At 42.7% G+C, this 18,620-nt stretch overlaps 1 protein-coding gene across 3 annotated transcripts in view; it reads left to right on the top strand.

Moving 5' to 3' along the window:
• SLC38A6 (solute carrier family 38 member 6) overlaps positions 1 to 18,620 on the top strand; it is a 39,400-nt gene that overhangs the window by 1,057 nt on the left and 19,723 nt on the right. For all 3 annotated transcript variants that reach the window (XR_005860341.2, XR_005860340.2, XM_421418.6), the window contains exons 4-7: positions 3,455 to 3,507; positions 6,363 to 6,402; positions 13,636 to 13,714; positions 18,316 to 18,398. Coding sequence is in view for 1 of the 3 variants with exons in the window: in XM_421418.6 (XP_421418.1) it covers positions 3,455 to 3,507; positions 6,363 to 6,402; positions 13,636 to 13,714; positions 18,316 to 18,398 (255 nt within the window). In the remaining 2 variants the exon portion in view is untranslated. The remainder of the gene's footprint in view (positions 1 to 3,454; positions 3,508 to 6,362; positions 6,403 to 13,635; positions 13,715 to 18,315; positions 18,399 to 18,620) is intronic.

Below are 18,620 nucleotides of genomic sequence, written 5' to 3'. Positions count from 1 at the left end.
AAAAGAAAGGTCTCGTATTTCCCCACCAAAATTATTGTGGTGTGAGCTGGACCGTGCTTTTTTGGTGTGTGCTCGTCTACATGCAGTCTCAGTGTTGCTTTCAGTAAGCAGCCAACTGCCATTATTCTAACTGTAAGCCACATTTATCCACTGTTTGAAGTGAATACCTGTCAGATTGTGTTATATTATAGACTTCATAGATGTGTGTTTTCACTCTGTTTCTGATACTGAGTGAGAAGTGCAGTCCTTACTTAGAAATTACACTGCCTTGAGAATGCCCAAACAGGAGTTCCTAATGTTTGAGTTGTAGTCTGCTGCTAATATTTTAATTCTTGTTTTAATTGTTACTGAACGCCTGGCTGCATCCTTGAGTTCCAGCACACAAAGGCCTTGTCACAGTGGGAAGGCTCCATCTCTTCCAGGAACCTGGTTATTGTTTCCATCTCATTTCTTTTCCCCTCTTTTCGAAGGTGATGGGAGAAAGCTGCATTCCGTTCCTTACAGGCTGTGCTTTCTACAGCTAGCATTGGGCTCTTTGATCATTGCTTCTCGATTCTCCTTAGATCTGCTGCTCCTGTCTTCACCTATTGAGTGATCTGCTTCATGCATTCCTTAAAAATCTCCTTCAGAGGTAGGGCTACATCTGTGTGTGGTATTGGCTGCTCAATGTCTTGTGACTCACTGGCATTCTTCTTTCTTTCTGAAGCTTTGCTTGTTAGAGAGGAATCAAAACCTGGGATAAATAGCTAGAAAGATACATATTAAAAGAAAAAGAGAGAGATTGAGATAAGAGGTGAGCAAACATCAGCAAGATTCACCTCTTAAGTTCTGTGTTATATAGGCACTGGATGCTATTGTGTTGTTATCTGGTAAAAATAATAGGAAGATATCCTCGCAAAGAACTGCTGGGAGTACTGTGAAGAAGGAAGAGGGGGAAAACTGAACTTGGAGATACCAGCATAGTTTAACTCCTCATTTATTTATTGTCAAAGGCAACATACTACCTCCAGAATGCGTTTTGGAAATGCACGCAGCCAAAAGCAGGGAGTAGCCCTTGGGGTGAAGTACTCCCCTTGTCTGAAATTAGCACGGTGTGGTCAATAAGTAGTTAGCACCCAGTGCTGATGGGCATCCCTGTGCTCAGGTATCTCTGCTGCACTTATGGTTGCTGTTTTGAGGAGGTGATGGTGGTAGTAGAACTGTAGGTAGAACTGTAGTTCCTGTAAGCTACTAAAGTAAGCACACATTAAATAGCATCCCAGGCTTTTCCTTGGAATATCCACTTTAAAAAGGGAGATGTGTGACCGGTTGTGCCTTTTCAAAGTGGACTCTGTAAATACTTCCAAAGTAGATCACTGAGCGTTTTAACGTTAAGCATGCGTTCATGTGTGAACAGTGTTACGGTATTAAGCTTAATCCATGGCAAGGAATGGGAAAGTGATGTTAGTAGTTCTACATTAAAAAAAAAAAATCAGCTAGGAAAATTCAAAGGGGAAAGGGTAAAGAAAAGCCTTTGGGACTGTTGGTAAACTGTTCATTCAGGTATTTAAATCATAAAAATAATCCTAGGAAAGAGCCAACATATAAAACCCCTTCTGAAAAGGAAGCTTTAATATTAGTTCCATTTCAAACAGAGCAGAATTTAAGTGCGGGCGTTTACGTTGTAGTTTGAAAGCAAAGAAGTGCCTTGAGTTTGTAAGTGATGTTGGTCTGGGGTGGCTTTGTCCACGTCAAATGATTTGTGAGGCTGAATGACTTAGAAAACAAACAGCGCCGTGGGTTCGGGTTGGGTTGGACAGCGTTTCCTCCTGGTGTTAATTCAGTGCTACAGAAGCTGTTTCAGGGTTTGGGGTGGCAAAATGCTGTAAGTGAAGGAATGAGGAATTTAAGGGGGATGTCCCATGAGGTTTCATGGCTTTCTGCTTTTTTCCAGTCAGAGTTGTTCATGAGTATTGCTTGTGCTTTTCTCACCAGTTTAACTTTGGGGTGAAATGGATGATTTCCACTAATAACATATAAGAAATGAACCCAGGCAGGCAGAATGTATTTCTGGCAATAGTGCTGGATATTTTATTCCATATATTTTTGAAAGTACCAAAGTAATGTGATTAAGTATTAACGCTCCCTCAGTGTTCACAGGACTGAATTGATTACAAAACCAGAATAACTACAAAAACCCTTCCAAGGCTTCGTGCTGCTGGTTTGGAATTCTGTGGAAAGCATTTTTTCTTGGAAACTCCCTGTTTGTGTGCACTGGGTGTTTGTTCCCATGCAGTACAAGCAGCTCTCAGACATGCTCAACGTTTGGCTCATTTTTGATGCCAACGGGGATGGCCTTCTAAAATGCTATTTATCTGCTGCTGACTGCTTTATAAATGTAAATCTAAGAAAAATAGAGGCTAAAATCTAGTAATAGACAATTAAATGTATTAAATATTTAATATTGCAGCCCAGGGGCAGCCCTGGTACGGATCCACCTCCTCCCCCAGGCCTCACTGAGAAAGGAACAAGCGGCAGGAGGAGCAACTGTAGTCTACCAAGTGGAACCAAGGAAGGGGAGGCGAGCATTATAGCAAGAGAATTGTGTGCTTTGGAGGTTAATTTTACCCTGAGAGGCATTTACAGCTCTGGACTGTTCTCTGGAGCTTTCATCCTTTTGGTATCACTAGAGCTTCTAATAGCAGAATGCAGAGCAACAATGGAAGACTTTAATATGATTTCCTCCTTTCCGAGAAGGGATCGTTCTGAGTTGTTCTGAGTATTAGAGGTGAGCTTTGGCTGCTCAGGAAACCACAGGGTGTTGTGGTGTGATTAGCTGAGAAAGGTGCGAGTGAGGACAGGCTGCTCGCTTTGCTTTGCTTTTGCCTCTGCTTTGGCGTGCTTGGTTTTGTTTGTCGTCATCTGCTTTTTGTAACAGATTGCAGCCCAGGAAGGTGTTTACCTCCAGCAGTCTTGGAAGTGAGGAGCGCTGTGTTTTTGAAAGCTGCCATAACAGTGATTGATTGGTGTTTATGTCTGGGAAAAGATGAAGGCACATTTCTCTTATTGTCTTCACTTAAAAGCAAGCATACATTTAAGAAATAAAATCTGGAAATAACTTGCCTCTAATTCTTGAGACTAATACCAGAATTCTTCATCTGTAGCGTCGCTTGCAAAACTCTTTGGGAAAAGGCAGTCTGCTCCCAGCGTAGCACTATTATTTTTATACAGCTATTTTTAATGGCACACTGAATTTCTGGTGAGTCTGAATGGTCGGGCAGATATTTTGTAGCAGGAATACAAGGGTATGCTAATGCTATTTTGTAAGTAGACTATATTATAAAATAGTCTCTGAATTGGATCCTGAGCTGTGCTCATTTAAAAAGAGGCAAAAAATAAAAGACAAAGCTGGAGCTCTTGGGTGTTTTTTGCAGTTAGGAATATTTTAGCTTTTTTCTTTCTTTCTTACCAACAGCTGTCACTTCCTATGAGGACCTTGGCCTGTTTGCGTTTGGATCAGCTGGAAAGGCAAGTGTTTGTCGGTGCCTGTGTGTTTCTTTTCTTGCTCTCCTCCTTCCGATGTACAGCTCTTAATTGCACAGTAAGGATATATGGATGCAATGTGTGGAATTGGTAAAGTTCTGATATTGTAAAAATAATAAAATAATAATCCTTTAGTTCCCAAAGCCAACTTCTTCTTCCCTTTCAGCCAGTGTGTTGTGCTGCGGAAGCGCGAAGGTCAGCTAGCTGTGTAACACACACTTCTTACATGCGAGGTTTTGTGCTCCTTTCCTGCCCGCACGTTCCTCTTATGATTGTATTTCCCAGTGTCTGCTCGCTGGCTTTGCACTCAGGTCAGCTCAGCCATCCATTACAGCTTGCTCTCAGTCCCATTGCACCGTCGCTGTGAGCTGTTAAGAGACACCTGGGTGATTTACTGCTGCCGTTGGATGTTCTCACAGAGCTCGATGGTGTTTGCCTTTTGTGCAGTTTCTACAGTATAAACAAACAGAAGTGTTTCATGCATGTTGATTTTTTTGGTCTAAGCATACTCAGCATTTAAATCGTGCCATTTTAGTAATGGGAATTGAATCTGTTTTTCTTGATGGACAGCGTTGTCCAGTAACACGAAATGCTAATGGTAAATACTGTGCACTTATACTGTGACTACTACGCTCTGTTCCATTTAAGTGATTCTGAAAGCAGGTTTGACCACACAACTGCAATTTCAGGAGCTCTCTGAAAAAACCCAACTCTTTAAATGAGTTCTGCTTCACAGACTGGAGTCTCACTTCTATTTTCATGTGAGAATTAAAACTGGGCTATTAGGTGTAAGCTGCCATTAGCATTAATGAGCAGATAATGAGTGTGGTGCGTGAGATCTATATCTACTGAGCAGAGTTAAGATGTGATCACCCTCAACAGATGATTTCATACCTTGCTAATATCAAGATTTATCTTATTTTCACGAGAGGGGCTGTGTGTACGTTAACCACAAGCCATGAGGTGCAGCAGTCATAGGAACACAGGGCTTAAGGAGATACTAAAATGTGACCGATTTCCCTCCCTCCCCCCTTCTCTGCAGCGCAGGGATAAACACAGGGAAGCAATTCGTGGCAGCTGTCTGATTTGTTATTTGGTGGATATTCAGTGTTATCCAAGGAAGGAGGTATCACAGCTTTCCTGTGGTGATTTTTTTATTATTCTCCCCAAATGTAACTGTTCTGTAGTTTTCTGTTTTAAGTCGCTTCTGCTAAAAATCATCAGTTTTCGGTGTGCGTGGAGAGCAGTCAGTAGCTGGGATGTAGCTGGGTTGGGAAGCTGTTTGGATTAAGCAGTAAGCCAGAGGTCACCAAGCCTTCCTGGAGGAACCCATGTTTTTCTGCAGCACTGACCTCTCTCTGTGGAAGTATCTGTGATGTTGGTACGTCTTGATGAAACAGTGGAATGCAGGACGCTGGCTGAGAACTTGCCAGGGATAAACAAGGTTTGCCATTGCTGTGGCTGCCACTAATTGTTTTATCTCAGGCTCTTTTCTCCATTTGCAGTCTAATAACTGTAAGCCCTACATTTGATCTCTGCTTCCTGAATGCATTGCTTTTAACTGGCACTATTGATTTTTAGACTCTCCTCGTTTATCACAGTCATTCTGAATTCCAGTGCTGCCCCTGAACTTCTCTCAGCTTGGTCAGGCACAGTTTTTGCTTCTTTTTGTTTCTTTGTATGTTAAGATGTGCTTATTCTTCCCTCATCCAAGCCATCCGCTACTGGTAGTCAGAGCACTGTAGGACGGTGCTTGAACTGGCACCCTGGGCTGATAGCGAACTGCTGGCAACTGCTCCTCAAGTAGAGCAGCTCTTCACCCATGCAGTGTTTTCAACATGAAATCAGTAGTGTGATTCGTGAGACTGTGGATCTGCAGATGGAAGCTTGCTGACTCTCCCTTTCCAAAGGCACGGAGCGTTTCTTTCCATCTGTGTCAAACGACAACACGCTGACGTTCAGCTTGTGACAAATCTGGTATGCTTTTGTAACTGATCAATTGGGAAAAATGGCAACTCTGCTTTCAGAACTTACTGGAAAATAGAAATTTGGTTTTCTTCCATAATTGTGGCTTGACTTTATTTTTTTTGTCAATGTATTTTCCAGGCTGATTTCTGGTAGTAGAAAGGTGCTACCACGTAATACTGTACGGCACGAAGGACTGTGTTATTGTAGATGAGGGCACTGTTTTAGATCTGAGCTGAAATTAAAACAGTGGGAAAACTTCACACACGACTGCCAGGATTTTGTCAATTGGGAGTTAACAACTGTTCAGATCCAGTCAAGTATTTTTATTGCCCTATGATTGTCTCTATATTCTGTATTGGTCCTATATGAATAATAGCAAGCACAAAAAGAAATGTCTGTCTAGTTTATAGGCTTAAAAGAACGCCATTTGTGACTGTTAATATTCATAGAATCATAGTTATATGCAGTGAGGAATAGGTTGTGGAGATCATCTCTGCTGTCTGAGTGCCTTTTCAGAGGCAAAGGATGATTTCCTTTTCGACCTGCCTGGCATCGATTGGAAAGCACTTAGGTTCTCCGTGATTTTAAACCTGCTCTGCAAAACAAAGCTTTGCCCTTTAGCTACTCTTGTTTTGCCATCTCACAATGAAAACGCATTTTTCTTCAGGGATTGCTTTGCTTTTGTACTCATTTGAGGTTGGTTTCCATGTGTTGAACTCTTGGTGAAGCAGAAGATGCCTTTCCTTTCACTACTGGTTGCTGCTTTTGCATCTGGTCTGTTCGAGATTATACGTATGTGTTTTATGGCCGTTACAGGCATACGACTCCAGTTATCCTTACCCTTTCTAAAGAAATCAATTTTTTTTTTATAGGTCCTTGTTGCAACTACAATAATTATCCAGAATATAGGAGGTAAGAAACTTCTTACGCTCGATTTTTAACTGAGTGGGGGTATAATCTCCACAGTCCACAAAACTCCACAAATGCCGAAGGCAGTAATGAAATGAAAGCGTTCTTAAGGTTGTGATTAAAAAGATGTAAGGTCTGTGTGATCACACAGAGCTGAAGTGCTGTGGCCGTGGGGTGGGTGGGTGCTTCCTGGGGGGCGGATCGTAATGCCTGCTCTGCATCCCATGGTGTGGAGCACGTCCATCAGTTGGCACTGCTGGCTGGAGGGGGCTGCAGAACTATCATCTCCTCCCTGGTCTTTGGACATTGGTATCTTGGAAGCTGTATTTTTTTTTCACATTGTGTGTTTTTGTGTTGTTTTTTTTTTCCTTTGGAACTTGCTGATGCGTTTTAGTGATACACGTAACAAAGCAATGCTTAGCTGTGACATTCCAAATGTGCTTTGTTGTGGTATTTCTTTTTCCTTGTTAGTTCAATACCTTGGATTTCAAGACTTTCAGTATCTTCTGTTTTCCTTAGTGCGTAGCAATAAAATAACACAAGCTGTCTTTGCGTTAAAATAATCACCTAGGCACTTCATCTCTGTTCAGGTATGTTTACATACTGGAGTTATGGAGTAGCAGAGTCCTTAGAAGTAAATCATCCAAAAGCCAGCAGTGTTTAACAGAACTATTTTTATTTTCTTTGGCTGTTTCCTTTGGATGTTTCGGATTCTTTCATTTAGATGAGGAAATGGTGTGAAGGTTCCCTCCTTCCCATTCCCTCCTACGCCCTCAAGACACAATGTTTGCCTGCAGTGCCAGGAGGAAACAGCATTCCAGTTTTGTTCTTCTTTCCTTTAGTTATCGTCTGTCAAGTCCAGACAATTCAGTGATCTCTGCTGTCACTACGATGCGGCCTCACTTGTGCTAGACCAAGTAACTGCTTGTGTGATAACATCAGAATCCCCTGTTACACTGGAAGCTCCAGTAATAAAAACTGCTTGACTTAAGCAGCTGTTAAAACCCCTCGCATTAACTTCAGACAGGAGCGAACATTTTAATTGTGAGATCGAGGATTATTTATTCACATGGGTTGTAGAGGATGTTCTGTAGCAGTGAACAAATGTTTTAATTTCCTTTCCCGTTCAAGTGGACCTCTTAATAACTAGTACTGGGTAGGGGGGGTATGCAGTGCAGGTTCTGGAGATCTGGGATCGCGCACAGGGCTCTGTGGTCAAAGGAAATAAGGCTCTCATTTCTTCCTCCTAGCAGTTCATAACTTTCTTTGTGTCATTTTTAATACAGTTCACGTTGGTAACTCCAGAGGCCCACACTGGATATGAGCAGAGTGCTCCTTCTGTCCTTTGCAGTGGGTCTCTCTGCCAGCAAGTGGGGCCTGCTTTGCCAAGCACTGCTTTTCTGCCCAGCTGGTTAAGGGGGAGGATTCTGCAGGTAGGAACGTCTCTTTTGGTTGCATTTGAGCGCCCTCATTTTGATGGAAGCGTTCAGAACTCTGTCGATGCTTCTGTTTCCAGCGGCAGTGTTTTTCATGTCAGAGCATAGCAGCGTTTTGTGGATCCTCAGCTCTTGCTTGCAAAGATTTCAAGAAACTCGATTTCAAATGCTGAAAGAAAGCAAGCTGGCTTTTGTTTTCTGAGCTAGCTGAAGTAGGTAAAACCAAGCCGTGCCACAGGCTGTGAGGAAACGTGCTTGTGGGACTGTGTGTTTCCACACACAGCTGTGGCACCTTCCTTCACGCGGGATATGTACTGTGCTGGCGGTGTGAGGAGCATTCGGATTTCTGTACTGTTTCACTCTTCAAAAAGTGCCTCCTGTGCTTTGACGCAGTCCGGGTTAGGGATTAGGGCTTTCTCCATCTCTCACTGAGCAATGAAGGATAAAACTTCAGCTCTGCCCTTTTACCTTTGTGCCATGAGGTGTTCCCCTCCTTTTGTTTTATGGCTGTTTGAAGGTAGCGCTGTGCCTGGTGGGCACAGGCTCTGTCCAGGCTCTGTCAACATCTTTAATTCCAGAATAAGGCTAAGAATAAACGCTGTTTGCTGCTACCTCCTCCATCAGCAGACCTGGGTACGTTGCATCATGCGGGATCTCATTTCAAAGGTGATTGGGGAGCAGCAGATAATGAGTAATGATTTGTGATTAAAATAAGCGACTGCACCGGCCTTATTGTCACTCCCAGCGTTTTTAAAGTCGGTTTGATCACATCTAAAAATAATTGGTGCTCGGAAGTGATTTACATTCAGCTGTGGCAGGGAAAGCTTTTAGCAAGCATTTAAATACAGGTAGGCTTCCTAAGCTGTCATCTTCGCTCGTTTAGAAAGAGAGCCCGAATTGCACATTTGCATTTGACATCCTAATTGCCCACGCCTACAGACGGCGGAGCTGATTTTTCTACTTGGAGAGGCCACAAGGCAAAAAGTCCGGGTTGGTTTCGTAGAGCTTCAGGAAAGCTGTCGTCCAAATGCAGAGTGAGGTGATCTTACAGTCCCTTCCAACCCATCTCCGGGTCCGTAAGTGGAGCGGTCCCCCAGACGCCCGTCTCTTGCCGTGCGGAGGGTTGTAGATCCGCAGAACATCCCAGGCTGGAAGGGACCCGTCGCGAATATCGAGCTTCGCTATCCGGAGCTGCTCAGCTCCGAACAGCTGCCGGGCACCGCGCGGGGCTGCGGGCCGCCCTGGGGGCAGCGGCGGCGGCTGAGGGCCGCTCCGACAGCGCCACCTGCTGGCCGCCCCGCGCTGCTGCCCCGGGGCCGCCTTTTCCCGCCTTTCCCCTCTTCTTTCTTCCCCCTTTTTCCCTGTGTGGAGAATACACGAACCGGTTACAGAACTCTACACGTCTAACAACAAAGCAAAAAAATGGAGCTTGTTTTACCAAGTGAATAGAGCGTTTCTCTTGCGGTTCTTTATTTTTCACTCAGGGTTCCTCAATTCTAAATTTTAAACGTATTGAACAAAATTTGTCTTCAATGTAGTAAATACTGTGAGAAAAATGAGAGGGAAGATGGAAACCCTCATTTTTCTAACTGGAGTCCAATGCTCTACAAGCTTTGGAAATAAATAAACAGTGCGAATCGTGGAAGAAGGAAGCACACCTTGTCATGTGCTGAGAACTGTATTGCTGATACCTTCAGGAATGACCGAGCTGCCATTAAGGATGGAAAGTCTCATTCTGTTTTCAAGCAAACTCAAATGTTTGTTTTCACAGCGCAGTTTGCTTTCGACCTGACAGCCTAATTACCTTCATTGTTTCTCAGTGAGGATTTCCAGCGCAGAGCTGCCTTAATTAAGGGCAGGTTTGTGTGCTCCTGTGCTGGTTTCCCATTGCAGTTAGTGGTTGTTGGGAAGGTTTGGTGCTGCAGGGAATGCTCACCCTGCTTTAAAAACAAAACAGCAGAACTCCTCACCTGCAGCTGTGCTTTGGAACATGAATAGCTGTGTGGAAAACACTGCAGTTCCATTAGCATAAGCGTACACAAACAATTAAACTAATGACAGCTTAGCAAGAGAAATGTGCTGCCTGTGTGTTCCCTATAAAATAAGAGGGACGTAAGATGCAGCCCGCTTTGGCTCGAGTGTGCTGTGATTGATAGGGTTTATTTTGTTACTTCTGTCTTTCAGCCTCTGATCTTTTCAGTATTTTGGGAAAAACAAGGATCTTATGGAACTCTTCAGAGCACTGGAGTTGCAAGCATCTTTATTTATCTCAGTTATCTCTTGCAAGGAATCTCTCTGTCTTACCTAGATGAGAACCAGGATTGCTCTGCTTGTCCCTGGTTCCCAAACCAGCATAGCTCTTTTTCAGGAGAAGCTGCAGAGCCAATGCAGTTGTGTGAACTGTGCCCATTTTCCCAGCCTGCCTCTCCTGCACGGGGGGATTGCAGCCTGGTTCCATTTTTGCTCAGTGCTTCATGGTGTGAGATGTCCTTTTTTTCATCAAAGAGCCGATGCCAAGTTTCAGAATGTGACATAGTCGTATTTGTAAGTATTTTAAGAATGTAATTTCTTGCTGCTTCCAAGGCAGCGCTAAGTCTATTGAATGACAAAGTAGTAATGTAATTTTGATTCCTGCTGAATGCTGTTTTAGTATCTGAATATCGATTTTCCTGAATGCAGAATTTCAGACTCACTTAGTTTCCATCAAATAGCTCTTGGAGCATATTGAAAGTTATTGTAAGGTAGCATTGGTGCTGCAATGTCAGTAGCTAAAAACAAAGAAGCGACCACATTGAGGTTGCTCCAGTGATGGGTATCAGCACCTGCGTGCTGCCAAAGCCTCAGGTTACAGCACTGAACGCCCCTCGTTTTGCAGGAAGCCTTCCTCACCCAGTGCTCAGACAGATGGCTCGTTCTGCAGAGAGGTGATATGAGGAAAGCAGACTGCTGGCTTTGAATTTAGGGGATGAAATGGGACGCTGGAGTAGTAAGTTCTGCTCTTGTACCATGTGTGTGAAAGGGGGGCAAGCTGAAGGGAATGTTACTGCTGATAGATTTGAATACCTGAATCCTAAGGACTAATGTAGGCCTACGAGGCTTTTTATATGATAAAAAGTGCCTTAGAAGTTAACCTTTAAAACATTACCCTTGTCTTGCAAGTGACAGGATGCCGGTATTTCCAAAGTGGGATAAACCAGAGCCCAAGGTATGCTTCTTGTGGTGCTCACTTGTGGCCGTGTGACTCTGGGATCTCTTCCTTCTGCTTTACATCCCCCTGCCAAGGGTGGCTGATGTTCAGATTTTCCAGTATTGCTTGGCATTGCTTTTCACTGTGGGCATTGGGAAAGTTAAGTAAAGGGTCACGTTTGGATCAAAAGATGAGCAACTCTTCCTCAGCCACTACATGTGCTTTGTTTCTACCTGAAATAACTTCAGCTTTGACAAACAGTGTTCTGCACTCACTTTGTAGTGGAGCGTGTAATTGGGAATGTCTCATCTATTCATTTATTCATACTTTGTAGAATGTGATACGGTGGTCCCTACCTTTTACTTCTGTCATGGTGGGTAAAACTTCAAGTTGCTCCAGAGAAGCATGAGCTGCACTACAGCTACATTTGTAAACTACAAAGCAAGCAGGACTTGCTTTGTTAAATAGTATTCAGTGAGGGTGTCCTGCTCAGGTTTATTTAAGAGATTCATGTCGTATCTGAGCAGCAGGATGTAAATGAAATTGTTATTTATTTTCTCCATCTTATAGAACAAACAGGAGGAGATAAACTGGCAAAAAGTCCTCCCCCATGAGGTTGTTTCTCGTATGCACAAAGAAAGGAAGAGAGATGGAGACAAATGTTCAGCATGTGCAAGATTCGTGGTGCACGATTGGTTCCCCACTCCGGAGTGGAATCCAGTGAAATTGGACTCCTCTTTAAAAAACAAAGAGTGAGTGCACAACAAAGGATAAGTGATCAAATGATTAGCCAGAGGCTAATAGGAATGTGAGGGAAGAGTGACAGATTGCATGGTAGGAGGAAATCTGATCTGGAAATTGAAGCTTTCTGCAGCTGAGCTGCACAAGAACTAATTTTTAAACCTTTCTGAAGTGTATAAATATATCAAAATTCGAAATTGCTTGTGTACAAGGCATTGTGCAATACAAGAAAGGAGGCTAATGGATAAATAAATTTCATTATACTTTAGAGGAAGTTTTCTTTTTTCACCCCCTGATTTTTTTGACCATCTCTCTTTGCTTAGGCTGAAACACACACCCACCCCCAGGTTAGTGTGGGCAGTGGTGTTAATTTTCTTACAAATTCTGGTGATTTAGAAATGCATGTGCTGTAAAGACCGTTGGGATGGGGTCTGTGTTCTCCAGGGTGCAGATAGGAGAGTAAAATGGGGCAATAGATAACACACCTTGCCAGGCGTAAACAACAGCTACACATCAATGGGGAAATAGACTCAAATCCTAGAAAAATCAGGGCTTTTAATTACAAAGAAGTGAATATTTCCTTATTTAGTGACCCACCAACTGTTTTTAATTTAACCTTGCGGTAGGTAGATGTCACTTTGCATTAATGCAATTTGCTTTCTTTATGGAGACCACATTCCCTTTCTTCAGATTTAACGTTGGCTGCTCCAGTACAGCAGTGTCAGAGCCCACACGTTTTCCAGGGTTCAAAGCATCCACTCTTAACTCAGCATACGGAAATGTGCTGTCATACATCTTAAAAACAAATATTATTGCTGTAGAGCATTAGAAGAGGAAGCACAGTCTTCTAAACTAGCAAACACAGGACAGTAAGGTTTGAATGCAACAGATGAATTTTCATCAAGCTCTGTATACGACTGAAGGCGTTTGCAGGCGCAGTGGTGACATCACTTGGACAGATGGCAGTGAGCTCCCAGCAGGCTGTGATATTTGCTGGAGCTCTTTGTAACGCCTGATGTTGTGAGTAATTCTCTTCTGGTTTCTGGGTTGTACAAACGTTTGCTGTTTGCGTGAAAGCAAAAACTGACAGCAGCAATATGTGAAGGTTTTAGGGTAATAGAAGTTGTGATAAAAAATGCAAGAACTCTTCTTTATTTATGCCTTTTTTTTTTCTGTTTATTTATGCCTTTGATCATTTCATTGAGTAAAGCAGAAAAATGGCACCATGAAGTAGTGCTTGGATTTATTTGTATGCATCGTTGCTTTCCGATGAATACAAATATAAATGCTCTATTCCAAATCATCACTCCCACAGGAGTAACTAACAGCTTCTCTTCAGATTTGTAGTTCTTGTAAATATAGACATGCAGTTTATAAAGAGCTTTTCAAGGCCCTTTCTTGTGTTTAGATTTGCAGTGCATTTATGTAGTGCAACAGCAATTGAACAGCAACAAATGCAGAGTATTTAAAAAAGATCTGTTGTATTGATAGAAGCAAATCTCATCAGTTACTCTCATCCTCATCAACAACGTCTACTACCGAGCTGGGAAGAAGTGCTGCAGCCCCAGCCTGTGCAGACCCGTGTTGCCAGGTAAAGGGTCAGCCTGCTGCTCAGTATTGTTTTGTTAGCCCTTTGGATGATGTTTTCCTTGCTTCAAGGCTCACGTCATAACAGCCTCTCTGGAAGCATTAGCTAGCATCAGCACGGTACTTGGGGATTTGCAGCTATTTTTAAAGGAAGCATACGAGAAAATAAATGTTGACTGTGGTGCCACGGTGTCTAATATATAGCTGAGATGTCCCAGTCATAACTACGCCGGTTGTTACGGTACTGCTGTTCCTCTGTTAAATCTGTTCTGCTTCTGTTTGCAGCTATGTCATCTTATCTGTTAATTGTGAAGTCTGAGCTTCCTGGTGCTGTTGCAGGGTTCTTAAGTGGAGACGGGAGCGGGTAAGTAAAAATTCTGCAAGCATTGTGAGTTTATCTTGGAGAAGAAGGAGCTCAGAACTGCTGGAGGAGATGGGTACTGACATTTCCCTCTGATCTCACATGCTAAAAAAATTACTTATTTACAGGCATTCTTGGAATATGAAATGTATTTGGCATCTGTAAACCTTCTGCAGCGCACACAGTGCGTGATTCTTTCCCATCAGACGACCTTAAAGTCGGTGGCAAAACTCCATTCAAAGAAATCTTCTGTAAAACTTTGAAAGGGGAAGCAGGAAGGGACGGGAGGGAGAGGAGGAGAAACATTTAAACTGCTGTCATGTTATCACTTAAAATATTTCAAGACCACAGTACGAAATCTGGCAGACATTTAAATTTAAATATTTTGTTGTCTTGCTCCAGTAATTGGACTTGTCTTGGGAAAAAGGCCAGGTTTCCAGGCTTGGTTTATAATTCCATAACTTGGCTGCCAGTAAAGAAATTATTCTTCACAACTGGGCTATAAAGTTGTATGTAATGTGTGTCCCTCAGATTCCTATTAGAGCTGTCACAAGGAATCTGTGCCTGCCCTAGGGCAAACGCTGCAGCTCCAGTGCTGAAATCTCTCATTCAGGTTGTTGCAGTGCTGCTGTCATTCCTGATGGTGTATCTCACACTGTTACTGCAGTTTTTCCTAGCTGATTTTTTTACATGTTTTGAGCTCAAACTGGATTGAAAACAGTGTACTTTTCTAAAGGCTGTGTGATGCTTCTGCTATACTTTTTAAGTTGAAGTTGGTTTTTAAAAAGGCACTTGAGTTCAAGTCATATTTTTTCTTTATGTTTTCTTCAATTTTATAGCGTGCTTTGAGAAATGGTGTGGTGCTAACCTCACCTTCTGTCCTCCTTCCCTCCTTTTGCCCTCACAATAATGTATATTTAGTAAGGGCCTTCAATAAATGATTACGTTTTATGCGCATGTCATTTTTGCTCTGTTAATGCAACTTTTCCAGCTGTGATAGTCATCAGCTTTTCATTTGGGCTTTATTACCCTCTCCTTCAAAATGGTGCTTTCAGCTCTCCTGTCCCATACAGAATGCTGTTGAATCTGCTGCTGTATCTGCTCCAGTCTGTTCACTGCCATCGTTTGCATGTAACATCGCTTATGTTGTTGCTTTTTTTTAATTCCATGGAAGCTCTGTTTATGCAAATGGACTTTTCCCAACAAAGACACAGGTTTAGGCAGCTTATGAGCACTTCTAATAGGTAGAATCTGTAAGTGCTGCATGCATGCGTATGTACGTACATATGAAGGATTGTTCTGTCTAAAGAAGGCAGTAAAAACAACAGATGTATTAAGCTACCAATTTGGTAATGCTCTTTATCAAAGGTCCTTGTGCAGATCTTCAGCTAGTGAGCAAGCAGACAGGTTACAGAGGCTCAGCCAGTTACTACAAATGGTCTGAGCCACAGTAATTCTCTCTGCGCTGTCAGCATGACTGCAACCCATACTTTTTTCCTTAGCAGGAGTTGCACTTTGGGAATGAAGTTCAGTTTTGCCTTTGGAAAGAGCTGAAATTGTCCGTTGCAATACCAGCTGCAGCTCAGGTGGCGCATTCATTTTCAGCTAGAGCCTTGCCTGGCTGCTGAGAGCTCTTCTGCTGAGTGGTGTTCGTTTGACACAGTTTGACTCCTCTATGCTTTGCCCTAGCAGGTACTTGAGATACAGCAGTCAGTCAGTATTCCAGCTTTGTGGACACAGCTGGCCTGTGCATGCTCACTGCTGCATTTCATATATATTGCCATGGTGGATCATAATCTTTTGCTGCAGTACATTTCTTACCATAACGCTGGAGTAGCTTTCGAGTAACAGAATGTAAATTGCAGGGAATTTTTCAAGACAAATAGGCAATCAGTTATCAGGAGCAAGTAGCAACTTGTGTATGCAGAGGGCATAAATATTGCCTCATTTGATTAAAATCTTTTAACTGGGCCTCTTGTTTCCAGATGTGGCTGCACAACTGCTCTGTTTTTGTTCAGCCCCTGTGGCATCTGATACGCTGCCATGTGGGTGCAGGATTTATCCTTAACTGCAGTTAGAAGTTGTCAGATGTGTCAGTTAAACCGTCTGTGAGATATTTCTATGCATATTCCAACCCAAGGCGTGCTCACAGGAAAGTCATTTTGCAAATTGGATTATTTTTGCAGCTAAAGGTAAGCAGGTGTGTGTGCATTGGAAAGGATCAGAGCCAGTGTTTAATATATCGCCGTGTCTTTGGTAGAAAACAAAAACATGCAATATAAACACTCGTTAATTGCAAGTTGAGATGTTTCTGTCTGTCTGCATAAGAAGAATTCCACGTAGTTTTGATGACATGAACATAGCTTCCAATGAGGATTGTGTTAAAAAGTTGTAATTTGTGAGCCCTCTGTTAACATTTAATGACCCTGTCAGGAGGATGTGATTGATGCAATTAAGTTGTCTTGCTTGTGTGTTACATAATTGATATGGACTGAGAGTCAGATTCTAATGTAGAACATATGAATCCCTTGTCCTGTTGCATTCAGGAATGAAATTAAAGCAATTTATAAATGTCTGCTTTCAGTTAAAAGTGGGGGAGGGATGGAGGAGGAACATCTGCATGCCAAAGCATTTTCAGTAGAGGCAAGGATTTATATTCCACATTTCATACTTGGAATGTTTTTATCATATGGGATTATATCTGTGGATTAACTGATTTTAAAGGAAATATAGAAACATTTATTCTGCCTGTGGAAAATAAGTGTATTTCTACAGCAGCTTTCTGGGAGAAAACGGCTGCGTTTTTTGACAACCAATAGATGGTCCTCTGCTTTCTGTTGGTCTGCTTTGTTATTTTAAATTATTTTAATCAAGGATATTCTAAAAGTAAACACTTTACAAACTTATTTATTCTCCTTCACATCACCTCACTGCAGTTCTGCTCAATTTATTCCCTCATTCTCCCCCCCGTGTTTTTTTCATTTACCGTACAGTAACCAAAGCACTTTCTTCCTTGGGCCTGCTGAGCTGCAGTGGTGTGTATGGTGGTGTTACTTTGGTTTGGAAATGGGCAGGATTCCCTCAGCACTGACATTTCTCCATTCGTTTGTATCACACGTAATTTCTCATGTTAAATGATGCAGCCGGCTGGCCACAGTGCATGACGCTGCTTCATATCTGTCTGTGGTAATTCTTCTTCAACACAGGTGTTTGCTGCTTTCTGTATGATAACTTCAGGTGCTGCCTGTTTATTAGGTGCTAACCATATCCTGGACTAAATAAACGTGGAGGTCAAAGGCCAGGGTGTTTATAGGTAGTAAAGTCGGGGGCTGATGTGCAAGATGTTTATCAGTACAGGATATGGCCAGTGCCAAGTTCGGGGAGCCACCCTCGAGATGTTTCTGTTTCTTAACAGCTTACACATCTGTGCTTCCCTCTGCTTAGGAGATGAGATATTGGTACTGAATAGATTTTTTTAACGGCATCAAGACTTCATATGCCTCCATGGTGCTTTTTACATCTACGTTTTTATATGAACACTATAGCAGTTTCCATCTCTTTTGTGCTTTGATGGTGTTGCAATGAATGAAGGATCATTCTGTGCTATGTTAAAGACAAGAAAGTCTCTCAGTGCAGTTCTTTGTTACGTTACCTCTCGACAGCAAACGTTACTTCAAATTAACAGCAAGCTGATTAACTTGTATATTTTCTCTAAAATTTGACCTGTGCTGATAGGAATAGCAAAACTTGGGTGGAAAGTTGCTGTGTTTAGAAAACTTAAACAGCCAATAGATTGGCTTCTGGGCTGCTTGACTTCCTGCTTCACACCTGGAAACATTGAGGAGCAGAGGACTCTCAGAGGGTGGTGACACACTGGAACAGGTTGCCCAAGGAAGTTGTGGATGCTCCATCCCTGGAGACATTCAAGGCCAGGCTGGATGTGGCTCTGGGCAGCCTGGTCTGCTGGTTGGTGACCCTGGGTTGAAACTCAATGATCATTGTGGTCCTTTTCAACCCAGGCCGTTATATGATTCTATGATATGATACATTTGCATGTAGGAACGATGAACAGGAGATTGTGCAGTAAGTGGAAGTGGGAGTTGCTGCTTCTTCCAGTTGTGGAAATACACAACTCAGCGTAACCCAATCTGAGATCCATGGAACGCTGTGGGGATTGGACTTGGTGATCCCCAGCAGGACCCATCCAACCCCTGTGGTTCTGTGATAGAAGCATTTCTGCTGGAGATCAGCGTGGTATGGAATGCCCTTGCACTCATCACTGGTTTAAGTAGAGGCAGGGTTCACATACTGAGCTGCTGAGAAGAAGCCGTACACACATCAGAGCCTCGATCCATGCAGATGGAGCATCACCAACAGTGGTGGTTAATTATGGGTTGGTGCTCTGCTTCTCACTGTCTGGGAGCTCTATTTTATATCAGTACAGACACTGGGAATACAAACCCATGTAAATAGCATGTGCAGCTGAAATTATTTACTGCTTTACATATCTTAATGGTTATTTTGTCCAAGCTGGCAGTTTTAAAGTAGAACATATCTTTAGGCCTCATGAATTGTGGATCAGTCACATGTAGCTTTTCCAACAGGTCCTGGTACCTTGATGGGAGACTGCTGCTACTCATTACTTCGGTCTGCATTGTATTTCCCCTCGCGCTTCTTCCTAAAATCGGTGAGTAATTAAAGGAGAGAAGCAAATATTATTCTACTTTAGTAGCAATTACAATTGAAGACTTTAAAAACCTTAATGGGTTATTTATTTATTTAAACTGGCAGGGGGCTGGCCATTGTGGGGGCTGCTTAAGTTGTTGTACCGTGTTCTGCCTTCCAGCCCTGCCTAGTTAACCTATTACTTGGGTTGCAGTAGTATTTTGTCTGCAATACTAAAATAAAA

This window comes from Gallus gallus, chromosome 5 (genome assembly GCF_016699485.2).
Source record: "Gallus gallus isolate bGalGal1 chromosome 5, bGalGal1.mat.broiler.GRCg7b, whole genome shotgun sequence".
Lineage (NCBI taxonomy): Eukaryota > Metazoa > Chordata > Aves > Galliformes > Phasianidae > Gallus > Gallus gallus.
Note: the sequence above shows the minus strand (reverse complement) of the source record. Positions and strands in the feature narration are given on the sequence as shown.